Genomic DNA, 20,047 nt, shown 5'->3' on the forward strand with positions numbered 1-20,047 from the left:
ACTTGTTATCTCTTAACTTTTCACTGACAATCTGGTTTTGGTCATTATTTGGTGCCACCGGTGAGTGTTGTTTGTTCCAAGAATTTGTACGTGGCAGAAGTTGAACAGTCATTTTGAGATTTCCCAGAGTTGAGCTCAGGGAGTTAAAAGCTATTTGTGAGACCAGTTTTTCACAACATTTGAGTATTTTTTCCCAGTCCCTTTATTCGAAGGGGATACATTGTAGATAAGTTTTGTTTCAAGTCATCTTAATGAAACCTGGCTAAAGTTTTCCAGTGAATAAAGTATTTTTGCTTGGCTTGCTTTGTTTGAATGACACCCACGACTAGAAAGTTGAGAAGGAGCATTGATACTAGCTGTGGAGAAATCTGTAGGCAAAGCCATCTCGCTATCTTGTCAAATGCTGTTGAAAAGGAGAACATTTTAAGCAGAGGAATTTAATCATCTATATTACGTCAGTTTTCCAACTTAGACCTTCATATTCACTATTAAAATAAGGAAAAGAGATGTTAACATTTCTTTTCAGTCCTATCCCTCCTACTGGTTGGAAGTTTTTTCACCCAGGCAAGTTTATTCTACTAGAACCTCAATTCCAGCCTGTTTTTAAACACAGCTCAGCCCCATAGTCCATCTCCTTTCTGTCCCATTACTGGCACTAGTGCCCTGTGAAAATAGGGGTAAAAAAACACTTCCTCTATACACTGATCAGCTACACCATTGCTTTCCTGAACTGTTTGTCCATCTGCCAATTAGCATGCAGTTCAGTGAATTATGTCGATTACTTCCTTCACAGTCCTGACTTGTTTATAATACTCTCTTAGTAGGACTCTTCATCTTCCGCGATGTTATTGTTTCCAAATTAAGTCATGACCACCAGCTCTCCTCCATGTTTAACTGTGTTTTCCCCTTTAGCTGCATTGTTATTACCCTGACAACATGTTTGCACATGCCCTTCTGGCTCTTGATAGTGACCATAGTGAATACCTTCTTGTCAGTTACATATTCTTTTTCTTTGTGACTGGTATCTCTGCAAACATGACCGTATTCCGGGTGAATTATCTAACTATTCCCCTGTCCCTGAATCATAGGTATTTGCAGCACAAGTCCATTAAGTTTCTCAGGCTTGTGCTATCTCTTTGAAACAGTGGTCATAGTTATCCCCATGCCCCTCACTTTTATCTATAGCCTTGTCAATTCCACCTGCTCAAATACTGTCCAAATTCTGTTTAATATTGTTGGAAAGGTTTGGAAGCTGTTTCCACCAAGTAGTACTTTCCACATCCTGACAAGTCATTGGGTGTGAAGATTTGGATGGTGGTGCTGGTGGAGAGAGACACCAGTCAAACTGACCTATGGTCTGTAAAACACATGCTTCCCACAACTGACCCAATTCCATTTCTATTTTGCTACATCCCTCTTAATACGAATTTCCATCCTAACAGACCACCTATGTGGCATTTTGTCCAAACCAGAGGGTATGAACTGTAAGGACAGGCTAGAAAAACTTGGATTGTTTCTTTGGAGCAGCGGAGGCTGAGTGGAGACTGGATTGAAGTCATAAACTTGTGGGATGAATAAATAGAGTTGATGGTCAGAATCTTTTTCCCAGAGCTGTAATGTCTAATACGAAGGGGCATGCATATAAGGTGAGAAGGGGAAAGTTCAAAGGAGATGTGAGGGGCAAGTTTTTTTACACAATGGAAGGAGTCTGAAACGCGCTGCCAGGGGTGGTGGTAGAGGCAGATACAATAGGGGCATTTAAGGGGTTTTTAGATAAGCACATGAATATGCAAGGAATGGAGGGATATGGACCAAGGGCAGGTAGAAAGGATTAGTTTCATTTGGCGTCATGTCCATCACAATATCATGGGCCAAAGGGCCTGTTCCTGTGCTGTACTGTTCCATGTTCTACGGTGTTCAAATGTCCACGTATGCGGCATCTACTGCATAATCTTGATCATTCTTCTCTAAAGCCTTACCAAAGGCATTCGTCAATTTAATTTGACATGATTTACCTTTAACAAATCCATGCTGGCTGTCCTTCATTTTTCTATAAAAATTTGTTGTCTTTGTCCCAGATCATTGTTAAGTGTTGATACTCGAATGCATAAGTAGTCAGCCTACATCAGTAGTGATGTAAAATCTCACTTGATAGCGGATTTTGGAAAGAAATGATTCTGTGTGCAACCTTGTGCTAAGCTTAATCGTGTAAATAGTTAGCAGAATGTTAAATTGAAATGTAATCTTATCAACAGCTCAGACTTCTTAATAGATACTTTCCATCATGACCAGTAACGTAGCATCAACGGGAATGCTAATCATTTTTAGTCCATCTTCTCTGCCTATTATCATCCTGTCACAGCTTCTTCCTCTTTCAGTCAAAACTTTGCTTCAAAGACCGGTGCAAAGTACTGACTTAAACCATGTCCTCTGTCTCCACATGAAGATGTTCTTTATAGGCCCAACTTTTTTCCCTAGCTAACTACTTAAACATTCTATAAATAAAGTGTTTAGCTTTCAATTTAATAGTTCTTACTAATCTATTCCATGTTTAAGTTATTTACTCTGAAGTCTGCAACACTAATAGAGTTATGAGTTCAGTTGTTCATGTAATATATTTGACTTGTATCTCTGTTGTTTCAAGGTGTCTCGTGTATTTTTTGAAGTTGCTTAGGCCATTAATTTCTTGTACAGACTTATTGTGTCATGTGTGCATCGTAGAAGAGAGAATTCAGAGGAAATAGTAGTGTATTACATACTCTTCTGAACCTTGCAATAAAACTAGCTAAATGATCCAGTTTGTTCCAGTTTGAGTAAATCCTGCTAACCCTGTTTCCGCTGATAACAGAACTGTGGGTGTGTTTCAACACATCCTTTTTTTGTTTTTGAGGGAGCTGAGTTGAAGTTGTGGCAACCTTGAGGATCCCAGTCCATGCATGTCTGTGTGGATAATTTTCATAGCTAGATAAATCAAGCTGATGAAAATTCTTAGCTGAAACTGAGAGCTTGGTTCTCCTCCTCTATTTTACATATGCATTGCTTGTGTAATGTGTTGCAACATTAATTGCATGCATGATCCCTTTAGTGTTTGTGTTTATAGTCTACCCCTTTGTAAATCAAATTCAGCTTTGCCTATGTGCACTGTTGCTAAAAGGAAGCACTTGCATTTCACTGCCACTTTTCAAAGGTTTAGGACTTTCTGAAACACAGAACAGTTAATGAAGTACCATTGAAGTGGGTTATTGTTGTAATGTAGCAATGTAGGAAACTGATGTTTTTTTGAATATAAGAAACTGATGTTTATGTCCTTTTGTATATGTCAGGTCGATCAGTTTTGTTGGAACAGCCTCGTAAGTCAGGTTCCAAAGTGATTAGTCACATGCTTTGCAGCCACGGTGGTGAGATTTTCCTGCATGTTTTAAGCAGTGTTCGCTCCATTCTGGAGGACCCCCCATCGATTAGTGAAGGGTGTGGAGGAAGGGTTACTGATTACCGGATTACGGTTAGTCACTTATACAATTATAAATATGTATTTATAATTAATTTGTTTTTATGTCCTGATATCAGTAATAGTGTGGACTGGCTGCTTAAAAACTAAATTAGCAATCTACAATGGAAAAAATTTGATGCTTGAACAAATTTGCATCCATTCTTAAAATAACCTTCAGGAGACTTATAAAAAGCCTTAACCTTCTTTCATTTGAAACTGATCGCCTCTGTCTTCTAATCAAATTCTAATTCAGTTTTGATTGTGTCAAGAATTGAATCCCTTAATGCATTCTCTTAATGGTGCACAAAGTACTTGTCTTCAAATGCAGTAATGCTCAATGTACTGTATCTGCATTAGCTAAGTTGAATGCAGAATCACTTCATTGATTCTCTGCATGGTGTGTGTCTGCAAATAAGAACCTGAGATTTACTTATGCTCCATTTAAACTGGAAATTTGGGTGACTCTACCTAGATCCATACAAATCTACAAAAATGGCACCTGAGTAAAAATCTTGCAGACCCCAGCCTGTCCATACACTCCTCATTCATCAAACATGTAATCAAAAAAATGCAAATAAACTGAGGGACGGCCTACAACATTCCTCTCTGATCTTCTTGGGTTATCAAAAGTATCAAATTGGACCTGATTAACAGTACAGGATACACTAAAGCGTGCTGACTTTTGAAGGGAGAAATGGTCATAGGTTTTTCCCCTCCCATAGACACTGATGTTGGGGTATAGCCACTAAGTGCTTTCTGGTGCCTTGGCCAGCAGCTATTCTTCTCGTATGAGATGTTGTGCATAAGTAGGCTGTTTGAGTCAATCCCCCTCCTTCCTCTCTGTCTGATCCCTAGCCATTTCCAGTGTGGATTGCTGGGTAATGATCAGGAATGGGGACCTTACCCGATTCTTGTCCCCCTCAGCTTGATAACCCAAAGGCCATTGTTACGCTGCTCTGCTATCCTAGCTGACTCAACACAGAACAAGAATCAGACTGGAACTCGTGATTTAGGTTCTGTGATGCCTCACTGTTAACGACTGAGTCAGCAGACTGGCTCCCTGCACTTATTTTTCTGTTAGATTTTGGATTCTGTGCAAGATACTCCTTTGTCTAAGGCAAAAATAATGTGTAATATAAATGGGGCAAGAAGAATCCAAATGTCAGTTTATTGTTTCACATCTCCAGCTGGCAAATTAGATTAAGTTCTGTCACTAGACTCCTAATCTTATAGGGATAGTTAAAGCTGAAGTAATTGTTGGTCTTGATAAAATTTGGTATCAGCTGTCTATCCTCTTATTACAGTCAAACATTGGAGTTGTAATAATTGCTCATCTTAAAAAGAGACTACTAATTCAAGAAAGTAGATCCTGAAGATCAGAATCACATCCAGTGTACTGGGTTCACGGTGCTGGTTTTGTTTTACTAGGATTTTGGTGAATTCATGAGAGAAAACCGATTAACTCCTGTAATGGAAAGGGGCTATCTGATGGATGGAAGTATGGAAGTTCCACTGGAGAGGGCGAAGTCCCAGCTTGAGAGGCATACACGTTATTGGCCAATGATTATATCTCAGACTACAATCTTCAACATGCAGGCTGTAAGAAAATTTCTGTTGATTCACATGTAATTTTCACAAGTTGAGCATGCAGGTGGGTGTTCAACCTCAGGTAATAGGATCAATGTCCAACTTAACTGTGCAACTTTCAAAGCGTTGGAAACAGCACTATTTAACATTTTAGCATTACGACAGATATATTTTAAGTACAAAGCCAATAACTTTTTTGAACCAGAATTAATCTTTTCTCTTTCTTCGGTGATTGTTTTATGACACATGGTTCACCTATTGGAAATAAAAGTTGTTAGAAGTAGACCAAGCTAAGAGCACTTCCTCCTGACGTACAGTAATTCCCTGCTCTGTGTTGATTTGAGTGACACCGCAGAGGCAATAAGGAGCCGTTTTAAAGTCACCATGTTCCTTAAATTTGGTGATGTTTGCATGTGCGCATTGATCACCCTACTTCCAAGTCCTCCCAAGGTGGGAATCAAAACTTTGAGATTCAGGGCAGGAATAGGGGAGAAACAATATACTGCTTATTCCACAGAAGAGAGCATTCTACACTCAGTTTACTTCGTATAAAATTAACATTGGCATCTTAACTCCAGTAATATTTACTTCAACAGGTTATTTTTAAAGGATGCCATTTTATTTCAAGAAATACAGTCTGTTCTTATTATTTTATTTTGAGAGATTTGGCCTGAGGTGACTTTTACTTTGCTGCTTAAATATGTGAGGGGGTGAATGATAAGTCACTTGAATCCCTGTAAAAGTGCGCAGTATGCATTTCCTCTCTCATTGCTTCACTTGACAAATTAAAATAGAGAACCCTGAATACTGAAAGAATAAATGTTCTCTGTGAAAGTTTCTACAGGTTTTAAGGTTATTTTGGATGACAGCAATCACCTGGCATTAACTTGGATTTGAGCACTGATTCTTATGTTTAACAATTTATTTACAAGCTGTTTCAGCTGGAAATGCACAGCACTGTACATTTATGGTACACTACTTCAACTTGTACATAGGTTCTTTCAGACATTTCCACCCACAAAAACCAAACTCACTCTTTGACATTGATTCCGATGGGAACCTTTGATTCACTTAGTTATTTCATTTAAAGTGCGCTTTCAGAGAATATAACTAAGATATTACATGAGGAATTACTGCATTTTGCAATTTCATGCTTTGAGCAGTTTTGTTTTTCAGATCTTGTTGGTAACTGTTGTGGGGTGGATTCTGTTGGGATCATGATTATTTATGGATGTGAAGTTCTTTACAACAGATATAATGTTATTTTAATATAAAGGGTGTTCTTCTAGAAGCACACCAAATCTCCAACTTCAATTTTCATCAGTTCAAATGAAGTAACAGATGTCTCGATTGGTCAGCAAAAAATAAGTTGGGCGTTCATGTTTAAACACAAGATGGGCAAGCTTGTATTTACCCGGTATCTGTCACATTACTTAAAGAGTAATGATGAGTTACCAGTTGCTGTGTTTTTGAGGTTGGGGTAATGTTGGCCAGTACACAGGGAAACTGTCTCCTCCCTCAAATATTACTATTGGATTCCAATAGTTGGCTAATCTACTAGAAGTGGCCTAACAAAGCCATGATTGAGATCAGTACCTTTTGACACTATAGTACGTAGTTACTGCTACAATAGAATATCCGCTTAGATTTTATGCACAAGTCCTGGGAAAGGGCTTTAACTAGGAAAGCTTATGTTTAGCTGGCAGCATTCATTTCGGTATCTGGCACAGCACTGTATAAGTTCTTGTGTTATGCTCATGTTTAAGAGGCACTTTAAATGTGACCACCAAGAAATCAACCATTGAAATTCATTTAAGGCAGTATAGATCAGGATTGGACATATTTGGGATTTCTGACTTTTTCAATATATTTCTATCCTGTTAATGGTCTCTCCTTGCAAGACAGCATGATCCGCTATCCACAATGGGTTATAGGCTAATGCAAGTTGAGAAGTTGTGGGGAGTTGATTGAAAGAAAAGATTAACTTCAAACTGTTCCTCCCTGGTATGTCTGAAGCTGCTAATTTCCTGGTTGTTCAATTTACTGACCTTTTTTTGATGTCCAGGTTGTACCTTTAGCTAGCCTAATCGTGAAGGAGAGCCTAACTGATGATGATGTCCTTAATTGTCAAAAAACTATCTACAATTTGGTAGATATGGAAAGAAAAAATGATCACTTGCCCATTTCTACGGTTGGTACCAGAGGCAAAGGCTCCAAAAGGTAAACTGTTTCCTTAAGAGTAAATTTTAATTATCTAATATTTCATTTCAATCAGCCAGAGACTTGCTGTGTGTGTGTCCAGTTTTTAATGTGGTATCTGTTGTCTTCCTTAAAAGAAAGTTAGCTGCAGTCCCCCAGGCACTAAGTTCTGGGTGTTCTCTCCCTAAACCGATCTACCTTGCTTTCTTTCTTTTAATGTGTTGCTGTAAAACATACCTCTTTCTTTCCAAGCATTTGGTTATCTGCCTGAACTGTGTGTGACATTTTGTCTCAAAGTATTCTGTGAAGTGCCTAGGCATGTCCACCCTATCTTGATACACTACCGGATTAAATGGCAGAAATTTGCTTTTTCTAAAAACATTAGAAAGAGGAGCAGGCCAAGGCCATGTATCCCCTTTTATTCCACTTTTGGCTCATTTTCTGCTTCAACACCATTTTCTTGCTCTATCTGTGTACCTCTATAACTCATAGAAATCTATCCATCTTAGTCTGGAACATACTTGATGACTGAATCTCCCCCACCCTTGAGAATAGAATTCCAAAGATTCACAACCCTCTAAGTGAATGAATTCCTCCTTATCTCAGTCCTAAATGGCCTGCTTATTCTGAGACTTTGTCCCTAGTTCTAGGAATGTCCTTTCTGCATCTACCCTGACAAGTCCTGTAAGACCTTTTATATGTTTGAACGAGTTCACCTCTCATTCTTCTAAACTTCAGAGAATAAAAAGACCCAGTCTAAATAGTCTTTTGACAATCCCTCCGTCTCAAGAAATAGTTTGGTGAACCTTTGTTGATCTGTCCTTCTGGCTATTAAATCCTTCCAGAGGCATGGAGACCAAAGCTGCACAAGATACTCCAGAGTCTATAGGTGTGAGGCTGGAAAAGCACAACAGGTCAGGCAGCATCAGAGGAGCAGGAATGTCATTGTTTCAGGCCAAAGCCCTTCGTCGAGACTGGGGAGGGAGAGGGGACCCCAAAAATAAATAGAGGGAGGGAAGTGGGGCTGGGGGAAGGGTAGGAGAGATGATGATAGGTGGATGCAGGTAGGGGGTTATTGGAATTGGTTCATAGAAAGGGTAGAGCAGACAGGTGAGTAGGAAGATGGACAGGTTAGGCAGGTCAGAGAGGGGGAGGGCTAGACATGGGGTAACGCTGGGGGTGGAGGAACTTTGAAGCTAGTGAAGCCAATGTTAAGCCCAGTGGGTTGTAAGCTTTCAAAGTGAAATATTCCAGTTCATTTTGACCTCACCTCTGATAGCGGAGGAAGCCAAGGATGGACATGTTACCAGGGGAGTGGGAAGGGGAATTAAAGTGGATGGCAACTGGAAGGTCGGGTGGGTTGGTTGCTGCATGCAGAGCACAGATGTCCTGGAAACTGGTCCCCAAGTCTGCGTTTGGTCTCCCCGAGGTAGAGGAGATCACATCAGGAGCAACAGATACGATAGATCAAGTTGGATGAAGTGCAGGTGAATCTCAGCCAGATCTGGAAGGATTGTTTGGGGGAGAGATAGTAGGAACTGCAGATGCTGGAGAAGCTGAGATAACCAGCTCTACAGGATTATTTGGGACCCTGGACGAAAGTGAGAGGGGAGGTGTAGCATTCTTGAGGTTGCAGGGAAAGGTACCAGGTGTGGTGGAGGGGTTGGTGGGGTGTGTAGAGCTGACGATGGAGTCACAGAATGAACAGTTCCTGTGGAAAGTGGAGGGAGTGGGGAGGGAAATATCTTTCTGATAGTGGGGTCTGATTGTAGGTGGCGAAAATGTCAGAGGATGATGCGTTGGACTGTTCGGGAGTGCCTACAGTACAATCCGATCAAAGTGATCATAGAACATAGAACAGTACAGCACAGTACAGGTCCTTCGGCCCACGATGTTGTGCCAAACTTTTACCCTAAACCTAAGGTCTATCTAACCTCCACCGCTACCTTATACTATCATCCATATGCCTATCTAATAGCCGTTTAAATGCCCCTAATGAAGCCGACTCCACTACCTTCTCCGGCAATGCGTTCCATGCCCCTACCACTCTGAGTAAAGAACCTACCTCTGACGTCTCCCCTATATCTACCTCCACTCACTTTAAAACTATGCCCCCTCGTAATAGCTACCTCCACCCTAGGAAAAAATCTCTGGCTGTCCACTCTATTTATACCTCTGATCATTTTGTACACCTCTATCAAGTCACCTCTCATCCTTCGTCATTCTAAAGAGAAAAGCCCTAGCGCTCTCAACCTTTCCTCATAAGACTTTCCCTCCATTCCAGGCAACATCTGGTAAATCTCCTCTGCACCTTTTCCAATGCTTCCACATCTTTCCTGTAATGAGGCGACCAGAACTGGACACAATACTCGAGATGTGGCCAAACCAGGGTTTTGTATAGCTGGAGCATAACTTCACGGCTCTTGAACTCAATCCCTCTATTAATGAAAGCTAACACACCATACGCCTTCTTAACAACTCTATCCACCTGGGTGGCAGCTTTCAGAGAACTGTGGACATGAACCCCAAGATCCCTCTGCTCCTCCACACTGCCAAGAATCTTTCCGTTAACCCTGTATTCTGCTTTCAAGTTTGTCCTTCCAAAATGAATCACCTCACACTTTTCAGGGTTAAACTCCATCTGCCACTTCTCAGCCCAGCTCTGCATCCTATCAATGTCCCTTTTGTAATCTACAACAGCCCTCCGCACTATCCACAACATGACCCACCTTTGTATCGTCCGCGAATTTGCTAATCCACCCTTCCACTTCTACATCCAAATCATTTACAAAAATCACAAATAGAAGAGGACCCAGAACAGATCCTTGTGGTACACCACTCGTAACTGAGCACCATGTTGAATATTTTCTGTCCACTACCACCCTTTGTCTTCTAAGGGTCAGCCAATTCTGAATCCAATCTGCCACATTTGCCCCTATCCCATGCCTCTTTACTTTCTGCATGAGCCTACCATGGGGAACCTTATCAAACGCCTTACTTAAATTCATGTATATCACATCCACTGCTCTACCTTCATTCACGTGCTTGGTCACCTCTTCAAGTAATTCAATAAGCTTTGTGAGGCATGATCTACCCCTCACAAATCCATGCTGACTATCACGAATCAAACTGTGCTTATCCAAGTGATCATAAATCTTATCTCTGAGCCCTTTCCAATAATTTGCCCACCACTGACGTAAGACTAACTGGCCTGTAATTTCCGGGTTATCCCTATTCCCTTTTTTGAGCAAGGGAATGACGTTTGCCTCTCTCCAATCTTCCGGCACTGGAAGCCGTGGACAGTGAGGATGAAAAGATCATCGCCAACGGCCCTGCGATCTCTTCCCTCACTTCCCATAGAATCATTGGATAAGTCCCATCAGGCCCGGGGGACTTACCTACCTTCATCCTTTTCTTATTTGAGTTCCACCCATATAGCTTCACTGGACATTCTTTAAGAAATATCCACTCTGAGTACAGTTGTAATGTTTTCATTAATCCTCCCACAGTTCAAAGAAATCACATGACACCAGGTTATAGTCCAACAGGTTTATTTGAAAACACAAGCTTTCGGAGCCTCAGTCCTCCTTCAGGTGTTAGTGAAAGAGTTAGTATCAGACACAGAATGTATAAGTAAAAGATCAAAGATTTACACCTTTGATGAGAAAGTGCTAAACAAACCTAAGATGCAGTTAAATTTTTAATCAGTTAGAGGGTTTTAATTGATTAATACGTATATGTAAATCCCCGAATTCCTTTCAACTCAGCCCTGAGAGAACTAAAGGTTTTATCAGTGTAAAGAAGAGGTGACATTTTAGGTCAGACAATGCATGTTAGGTGTGAGACCTTGTTTACAATCTGTGTATGTTTTGGTTTGGAGTCAAACTGTTTTATTTCTAAAGTAGGAATTTATTAAATGCCATATTGACTGACTGTTTATAAATTGTGTGCTTTTTGAACAAAATAAAATGTATCTGCAAATGCAGATTCACCCCATAGATTCAGGGGTGGGCGTGTGTCTGTGTATGTGTCTCTTGGAGGGTGGGGGGGGAGAGAGTGAGTGAGTGCAGGGGGGCGAGAGAGTGAGTGGATGAAGGTGGGGGGGGGGAGGGTGTGCGAGGGATTGGGGGGGTGGAGAGGGTGTGTGTGAGTGATTGGTGGGGTGGAGAGTGGGTGTGCGCGAGTGATGGGGGGGCGTGGAGAGAGAGCACGTGTGTGTGTGAGAGAGAGAGACGGAGGGGCACGAGAGTGTGTGTATGTGTGTTGGGGGGCGCGGGAAAGAGAGAGAGAGAGTGTGTCTGTGTGAGAGAGAAGGGGCAGAGTGTGTGTGTGTGAGAATGAAAGGGGTGGGGGGGGAGTGGAGAGAGTGTCTGTGGGGGGTGTGAGTGTGTGGTGGGATGGTGAGACGTAGTTAAATATTTTGAAGTTCCTCGTTTGTTGTTCTTATCCAGAAATAACAATTATGGGCTTCTAATATCCTCTGCAGAGACGAACAGTATCGGATAATGTGGAATGAGTTGGAAACCCTAGTAAGAGCCCACTTAAACAACTCCGAGAAACATCAGCGCGTGCTGGAATGTCTGCTGGCGTGCAGGAGTAAGCCACCTGAAGAGGAGGAGCGCAAGAAGAGCCGCAGGAAGAGAGAAGATAAAGAAGATAAATCAGAAAAGATAGTGAAAGATTATGAGCCTGAGAAATCTTGGCAAGATACTGAGCGGTGAGTACAGAATTGAAATGTATTTCATCTATATTGGTTAACAAAACATCACTTAAAGGAGGAATAAATGCTTGGTGGGGTTACTTTTGTTCAAAGTACTCCTATTAGTTAAGGAAATTAATTTTTAATAGGCATCATTATTTTGTTTGAACAAGTTCCCACTTTGTCATGAATGGATAGCTTACGGGCAGGATGTCTTTCCTCAATTGATCATTCCAACTATATCAATTAAAGGGAACAGATCAGCAATTAAGCAGTTCCCTAGAGCTAGTAAACGGTTGTTATATGCCAGAACTGTAGCCTTCGTCCATGTGTAGAATCAAGTATCCCATTGTAGAGCTGTATATAACTCGGCACCAATTGGCAATGCCATTCCTACAAGGACGTAAGGTGGCTGCTTTTGGGGAAGAAAGGAGCATGATTCACTCTGGAGGCTGGAACAAAGATTCTGTGCTAATGGTGTTGAAATATCTGCCATCTTTTAGCTGATTGGGAGATCTCTGGTGTGGTAGCCCACCAGGAGAGTGTCCTGCTGATTGGGAAACCTTAATCCTGTTATTGAGTGATAAAGACAGAAATATTGTTTCCTCCTCTCTCTAGGCCATGGTTTTAAAGTTCACATTGGCAACCATGATTTCAGCTTCCAAGGCCTTTTATGGGCTATACTTCACGTTTTCTTCTTTAAAATTTACTTCTTTGACCTTTATTTTTCTAGTTTATGTTAAGGAGGACTTTAATGTTAACTATTACATTATTTCTTTGTTTTTCTCCTAATTCTATGAAGGTCTGTGATGCTTAACTTTTTAAACTTTGTTTCTTTAGCTATTTTGTACCTAAGATGGCGCCATGTGTGGTGACATTAGACACTTTTCACTGTACTCCTGTACTTGAGTACACGTGACACTAAAATCTAAATTAACATAAATAAAATCTAAATCTGAAAGATTGGTCATCCAACCTAATATTTCTTTATTTGGCCTAGTGTCAAATTTTGTCTTTATCATCAGCTGCCCCTAGGTTTGAGGATAATATCAGCTTGGTTACTGGTTTCTGCCTTGAGTCTTCTGAAGAGGCTGATGCTGAACCGTCAGATCTTTGAACTGAGTTGATAGGAGTTTTGCTTCACGATGTGCAAGGACAGGCCAAATACCCTGTGGGCAGAATGGAAGAGATTGGGGTCAGCTTGCACAGCATGAACATTAACACTGCAGCCACCTATAAATTGTAGATCATGCATGTCTACAGTGGACAGTTTTGTTTGGGCATGAAAGTGACTAAGATTAAAGAGTTTTCCATCTAGGAATGGGAGAATCATATTTAAATTAAAATATTCCTAATTTTAATACCAATGCCATTGGCCTGTTGCTGTTTGATCAGGATAGCCACATTTCGGTGCATTGTAAATGACTAACACAGCATTGTCTGGCCCTGGATTTTGAAGGCATTTGTTTCCTATCTCCCAAACCAGTTGCAGTCAAATCATCTCGATCCTGCAACTTCTTCATGAATTTTCTTTGTGCCCCAAAAATTTGGATGCCCATCTTCAGAGCCTTGCAACATACTGAATAAAATGCTTTGATCAAGTTGATAAAAGAAGAGTTTCTAGTGTCATTCCTGACAATTTTATTGTTCTATAATACCCCAGTGAGTGCCTTGGGAGGGTTTGCTGTATTAAAGGTGGTGTCTAAATGCAAGTTGTTAAGAAAATCCAGTAACCTTGTAAACAGCATAACTTAAGGAAAACGACACATAAGGAAAAAATCCTGCAATATTACTTACACTTGCACTGTGTAGTAATAGCTCTTTCCTTTTCGCTGCTGTTCATCAGTAGGGCAGGACCTACAGGATGTGCTTATAAATATGGATCATATGATGTAAAGGACCCACATTTAAATCGGGCACTAGATAAACGTAGCAAAGAGTATAAAACATTTTATAGATTATTATTCCTGTTTATTGCCAATTAGAGTCATTGCTTTCAACATGTCAGTGAAATATGCTGAGTATTTTAGGTTTACTTTTTGTTACAATGCATTTGGCAGTTACACTACTTAATATGTACCCACACAGAAAATATAGGAGGAAAGAAGTTCGGAAGAGCTGACTGATCTTTGCACAGAGCCTTGGGTGTCAGTTCAACAATTGTACAGAACAATAGACAGAGTTCCAGTAATACCTCCCCATCAATCTGATTACTGCAAGGTTTTTTTGTATGGTTAGTAGTGAGGATATTAGCTTTTAAACAGCACATTTTGAAGTGTATATTGTCCAAAGTGTATAATGTGCAAAACAACCAACACTCCTGCTGTAAGCAATGTGGGGCTATATTTTTTTGGAAAATATTGTTATGTCTCAATCTAAATTTCCTACAGTAGATCAGTCAATCTGTATTGGTTTTACTTTCCTCTTTGATCTTCCACTGCTTTCCAGAAGTTATTGAAAGCAGACAGGTTACTTCTGTCATGATTTCTTTCCTACCTAGAAATATGTAGAGGTAGTCATAAAGTAGTGGTTATAGTGCTCGTCCAGTAAGCCATGGAGTTTAAATTTACTGCAGGAAGTACAGAGTTGATCATAAGTGATTTGGTAGTTTGTGGGCTATTATACAGACAGAATATAATAATGAAAGCTGCTGCTTTGATGTGAAAAGTTCATTACCTCATTGGTCTCGTGAAAGGAAGTTTACCACCCCTATCAATCAGATATCACTCCTGCCACGTTCTGTGCTGGTTGACTGTTCATAATTTCACGGCACTTGGATATGGGGAATAAATGCTGCCATGTAATTGTCTACTATATACTGACAAAAAATAGATAGAATAAACTCAAGGTGAAGCCCTCTGTTATCTTAATGGAGGAAAGATGGTCACCATGTACACTGTATCCTGACAGGAACACTGGCATTTTATTTGTCACCAGCTGCTCTGGTGTGTTTTATTAGTGTTCTGAAATGTTTAAGCTTTGTGTCACCCCAATATGAGTGATCTGGTGCAGTGTGATTTGATGGTATCTGTGTACAGTCACAGGTAAACATTTGTTTCTTTTTTGCAAAGCCTAAAAGGAACACTGGAACGAGAAAAAGAGGAGTTGGCTGAAGCTGAGATAATCAAGGACTCTCCAGACTCCCCTGAGCCTCTGAACAAGAAACCCAGAGTCAGCATTGGAGAAATACAGCCTCCTGAAAAGGTTAAAGGTGAAAGGCTTTGTTTGTATCAAGTACCTGTTAACCTAGCTATGATTCTATTCTATTCGATGTGTGCTCAATACAGTAGATTAAAGTGTTAGCAAAATGTCATCTGATCCTGTAATCCTACTGGTGCGGGTCTAGACCCGAAATGTCAGCTTTCCTGCTCCTCTGATGCTGCTTGGCCTGCTGTGTTCATCCACCTCTACACCTTGTTATCTCAGGTGCAAAATGTAGTCTGAATATATTCTTTATAATATGATACAAAGCCATGGAATTGTTGGACACAATGGGGAAAGTGATTCAGATTGCTTGATTTAAAAAAATAAAGATTGCAAGAAGATGGAGAGCATGACACTAGCTGTGTGAATATTTTTTGCTCTACACGTCTAATTCATGGTTTCTAATGTTTATGAAGTCAGCTATAAATAATAAATGTAGTGGCAAGAGCAGCAACAGTTTGGGAAGTAGAGGTGCTATGGTGTTTGGTGTACAGGAACTTCTTGACCCTGCAGCCTGAGGAGCTGTAGAATGCACCATTGACACGGTACAGCATCGCCACTAGTGGGAGGATGTAAACATCATGTGACCAATTCAGGTTGACCATTCCATTTGTATGGGCAGCAATCTACTATAGAACTCTGCTGACAAAAATGTGATAACAGGACATAGAGATTTGTAGGCACAAATGCCAAGATCATTGAATAGCACAGCTCAGCAGGACACCATTTGGCCCTTCAAGTCTGTGCTGGCTCTTACAAGGAACAAAACCAGTTAGACTGTGATCCCAGGATTTTTTTCCAGCGACCCAACAACTTGTCTTTCCCAGAGTATTTTAACCAGTTCTTTTTGGAAAGGTATCAAATCTGTATCTCGCATCCTACAGGCAGTGCATTTCAAATCCTAACAAGTTGTTGCATTTTTAAAGAAGTTTAGCTTCACTTTGCCCCTCAACAGGTTTTGTACGCAATTACTGATGTACAACTGATGTGAGAAAGAAACGTTTGTATCTGTTCTCATCACCACCACCACCACCTCTGCCTGTCTCTCTCGGGAAAATTCTGTAACTGCTGAGCTTAAAATTCATTTGAACAATTTTCAGGATACTAGAGGCTTTACGTTTATGGAGCATGGGTAATGGCTTGGAAGATACTTATTGTGTGAGCACAGCACTGATGGTTTTTTCCCATCCCATCTGTCTCAATTTTCCAGGCCCAATTTCCTTGCTTGCAATGTGGACTAATAGGATCAACACAGCAAATTCAAGAAAACACCAAGAATTTGCTGGTCGCTTGAGTTCTGTTAACAACAAAGCTGAATTGTACCAGCATCTTAAAGAAGAAAATGGGTCAGTAGCATTTTTACATTTTTCTTTATCTGCATATGTGTGATAAGTCTATGCTATTCATTACACATGGTGGGATGGTAAAATGTTAGATAAACTCCAATTTTCTTTTAAAAATGGGAGTTAAAATTTAATCTTGTTTTGATTCATGCTTCTGTAATTGTATGTAATGTTCGTATGACATTGCTTTGTAGTTCAGATAACTTCTAACAATGCCTTTAGATTGACAACTTGCATTTTTGTGTATTATAGAATGGATACACATGAAAATGGCAAAGCCAGCAGGCAGTGAAGAAAAGATTCGTCGTATGGTGTTACAGAAGCACCTGGCCAGCTGTGATACTGTTTGTACATTAATGATTTCTACTAAAGACCCAAGACCTTTTCAGGAATTTGACCTCAAATCTACCAAAATGCTGCTGCTGAAGTAACTTGTAACAAAATATATAGTTTACAAGTTATGCTGCGAGGATTTAAAATAATTTTACTCTTTGTTGAAGTTGACGTTTTGTACTGTAGAATACATTGACAATTTTAGACAAGGTTTACATAAAATTTTCATTGTTGTCCAAAAATAAAAGTTCTGACTTTACTCAGGTTTCAGTACTCTACTAACTCCTAAATGCTCTTCACACTCTCACAACTTATTATGAAACACTTTACTATTCTGCTACATCTAATTTACCACATTGTTGTACGAAGTTAATGTACCCTTTTTGTTTGCTCTTGGGATGTTTGGTGTGTTTATTGCCCTTCACAGTTGCTCTGTGAAAGTAACCTGCGCTTTGAGTGGCTTGTTGATCCTTGACAGAAGGCATCAAGAGTTAACGGCCTCGATTATAGGACCGCTGTCATGTGAAGGACATTGATTTTCACAGCCTGGCACCTGTCATAGTTTTCCCACAAATGATCACAATCAGTTTCACTTATCACGTCAGTTTGACTGACTTAGTTTAATGGGAGCCAATGGCCTAGTGGTATTATCACCGGACTACAAATCCAGAGACCCAGGCAATGATCTAGGACCTGGGTTCGTATGGTGGAATTTGAATTCAATAAAAATCTGGAATTAACAGTCTAATAATGTGTAATGTGGTAGGTCAAATTCAATCACCATAGCTTCTTCGACACTGCGTCCATCTGAATTGGTTGTAGTTAGGATAAACACTTGTGACAATTGATGGTCTTGAGTGGATAGCCAAACAGGTTGTTCTATAATTGGATTAAATTCCACCCAAGACACCCTCTCTCTGAAGAAGGTCCAATGACTGATTTACTCTGAGTTAAGTTTATGACATTTCCATCCTCTTGATTGAGAATAGTGTCTGCAGATATTGAGTGATTTAATCTTGGCAACTGTAGGACAAAGATTTCTTCAGTTGGATTGATGACAGTCAGAGACTTTTATTGTGACCTAGGTGAATATTACAAAAAAATTACTATTGCGAATATTGCTGTATAATAATTTATTTTCATTTGGTTATGGCACAGAGCATTATGTTACTAACAAGTGCCTGAAACTCATTGTACCATTCCTGACTCCGTAGAGATTGGGAGGATTCAAAGACTTGATGTCCCATAATACACTTATTTTATGCCTGATGTTTGATGACTTAAAAGTGGAAGCATAACTGTGTAGGCTATCTGATTCCTGAGTATGTTGAAACCAGAAGGTGCAAACATTATATTGAACAGAGCATCGCCTTTGGTCTAGGCTTTGCACCAGATACAGTGTCACTCCAGTCTAGTGCAGAGTCAGCTTTGAGAGGTGCCGTCATGGATGACCTGAACTCATGTGAATTACTTCGAAGAGCTCCTGCTCTCATCAGCTTTCACCAGATGAGTGGGTGAAGAGGAGAGTACATTGTGGGCCGACATGTAGAGATCGTAAACCGGTGACTGTAATGCCATGCTTAATCACTTTAGACTGGTTTCTGGAAACTATTAAGCAATATTAATGGAAAGCTTGGGTGTATACTGCTTCCTGAAAATTGGCTGGGGAGTGGTGTAGTGTATGAGAAGATGAAAGGGCAAGTAAAAGGATGAGACAAAGGTCTGAGTCTTACCAGACAGGAGAAGCTATTTGCCATATTGATTCTACACTGGTCTGTCTGTAATTTCACTTTCCAGCACCTAGCCTTGAATGTTCTGACATTTCAAGTGGGCATCCAAGTACTTTGCAACGTTGTGAGGTTTCCTGACGCTATTCCAAACTCCACCAACCTCGGTGAAAAAAGTCTTCAAATTGCCTCTAAACCTCCTGCCCTTAACCTTATCTTGCACTCCCTCATTATTTACCTTCAACTGAGGGGAACAGCTGTTTCCTATATACACCTTGTCTGTGCCCCTCCATCTCGGACACCTCCATCTCAAGTCCTCCCTCAGCCTTTTCTGTTCAAAAGAAAGCAGCCCAAGCTTATCTAGTCTCTCTTCATTGTTGAAATGCTCCATCCCAGGCAGCATCCTGGTGAATCTCCCCTACAGCCCCTCCAGTGCAATCACATCCTTCCTTTAGTGTGGTGACCAGAACTGCACACAGTACTCCTCCTGTGGCCTAACCAACATTCTGTAAGCTCCAACATGCTTTTATAAGGGCAAGCATTCTGTATAGTGCCTTACTGACCTATTAACCAGTTCCACCACCTTTTGGGATCTGTGGACAAGCACCTGAAGGTTCCTCAGAACTTCCAAGTGGGCTGCCATTTATTGAGTAATCATTGATATTGGACAGCAAGAAGACAAAATATTAATTTAGTTCCTGACTAATTGCATGTTGAGTAGCCCTTGTTTAACCTATAGCTTGGTACTGGCATTTATTCTCAAGGCTGCAATGGCAGACATCATCATGGAAACAGTATTTGTGGATCTGGAGCATTGATCATGGTGCACAGCTGTTTTGGTAGGCATAAAAAGTGTGAATATCTTGGGGTGGGGGTGGTTTGTGGTGGACCACGGGAGAGAATGTAAGAACAACCCCTCTGCTGGTGTGTGACTGGCCTAGCATAATTGACAGCAACAACTTGCCTTTCTTTAGGGTCTTCATAGAGTAAAACATCCCAAATGACTTCCCAGGAGTCAACATTTTCACACATGGCCACACAAGGTATAGGGCAGTAGGCTAAAAGCTTGGTCCAAGAGATAGGCACAATTGAAAAAAATGGGAGCAGGTGTAGCTCTTTGAACCATCAGACTGTTTTCCCCATTCAATTAAGATCATGGTTGATCTTGAGCTTCTCTCCACCTTCCTGCCCTTTCCTACATCCCTTGATTTTTCTGAGAAACCAGACCTCTGTCTAGCCCAGTCTTAAAGATTTAAAAATCCACACCTTCAGAATCGCATCAGTTCACAACCCTTACTGTGAATTCATTTATACTCATCTCGGTCTTAAGTGATTAGCTCCTTATCTTGAGACTGTGACCCTGGGTTTTAGATGTCCTAGCCTGCAGAAACCATCTCTCCACAATCATCCTATCAAACCCCTTCAGAATCAGGTTTTGTGGAGCATCTTCAAGGAGAAGTAGAGA

General features: G+C 40.6%; 1 protein-coding gene across 3 annotated transcripts in view; it reads left to right on the forward strand.

Moving 5' to 3' along the window:
• The window catches only part of ints13 (integrator complex subunit 13), a 63,391-nt gene extending 46,277 nt beyond the window's left edge, over positions 1-17,114 (forward strand). For all 3 annotated transcript variants that reach the window (XM_020513361.2, XM_048610451.1, XM_048610453.1), the window contains 7 exons: positions 3,324-3,502; positions 4,919-5,089; positions 7,143-7,297; positions 11,763-11,993; positions 15,047-15,186; positions 16,390-16,525; positions 16,775-17,114. In XM_020513361.2, the coding sequence (XP_020368950.1) occupies positions 3,324-3,502; positions 4,919-5,089; positions 7,143-7,297; positions 11,763-11,993; positions 15,047-15,186; positions 16,390-16,525; positions 16,775-16,814 (1,052 nt within the window). In that variant the 3' untranslated portion in view covers positions 16,815-17,114. The remainder of the gene's footprint in view (positions 1-3,323; positions 3,503-4,918; positions 5,090-7,142; positions 7,298-11,762; positions 11,994-15,046; positions 15,187-16,389; positions 16,526-16,774) is intronic.
• Positions 17,115-20,047: the final 2,933 nt, after the last annotated feature.

The sequence above is a fragment of the Rhincodon typus genome, chromosome 22 (genome assembly GCF_021869965.1).
Source record: "Rhincodon typus isolate 14 chromosome 22, sRhiTyp1.1, whole genome shotgun sequence".
Taxonomy (NCBI): Eukaryota; Metazoa; Chordata; class Chondrichthyes; order Orectolobiformes; family Rhincodontidae; genus Rhincodon; species Rhincodon typus.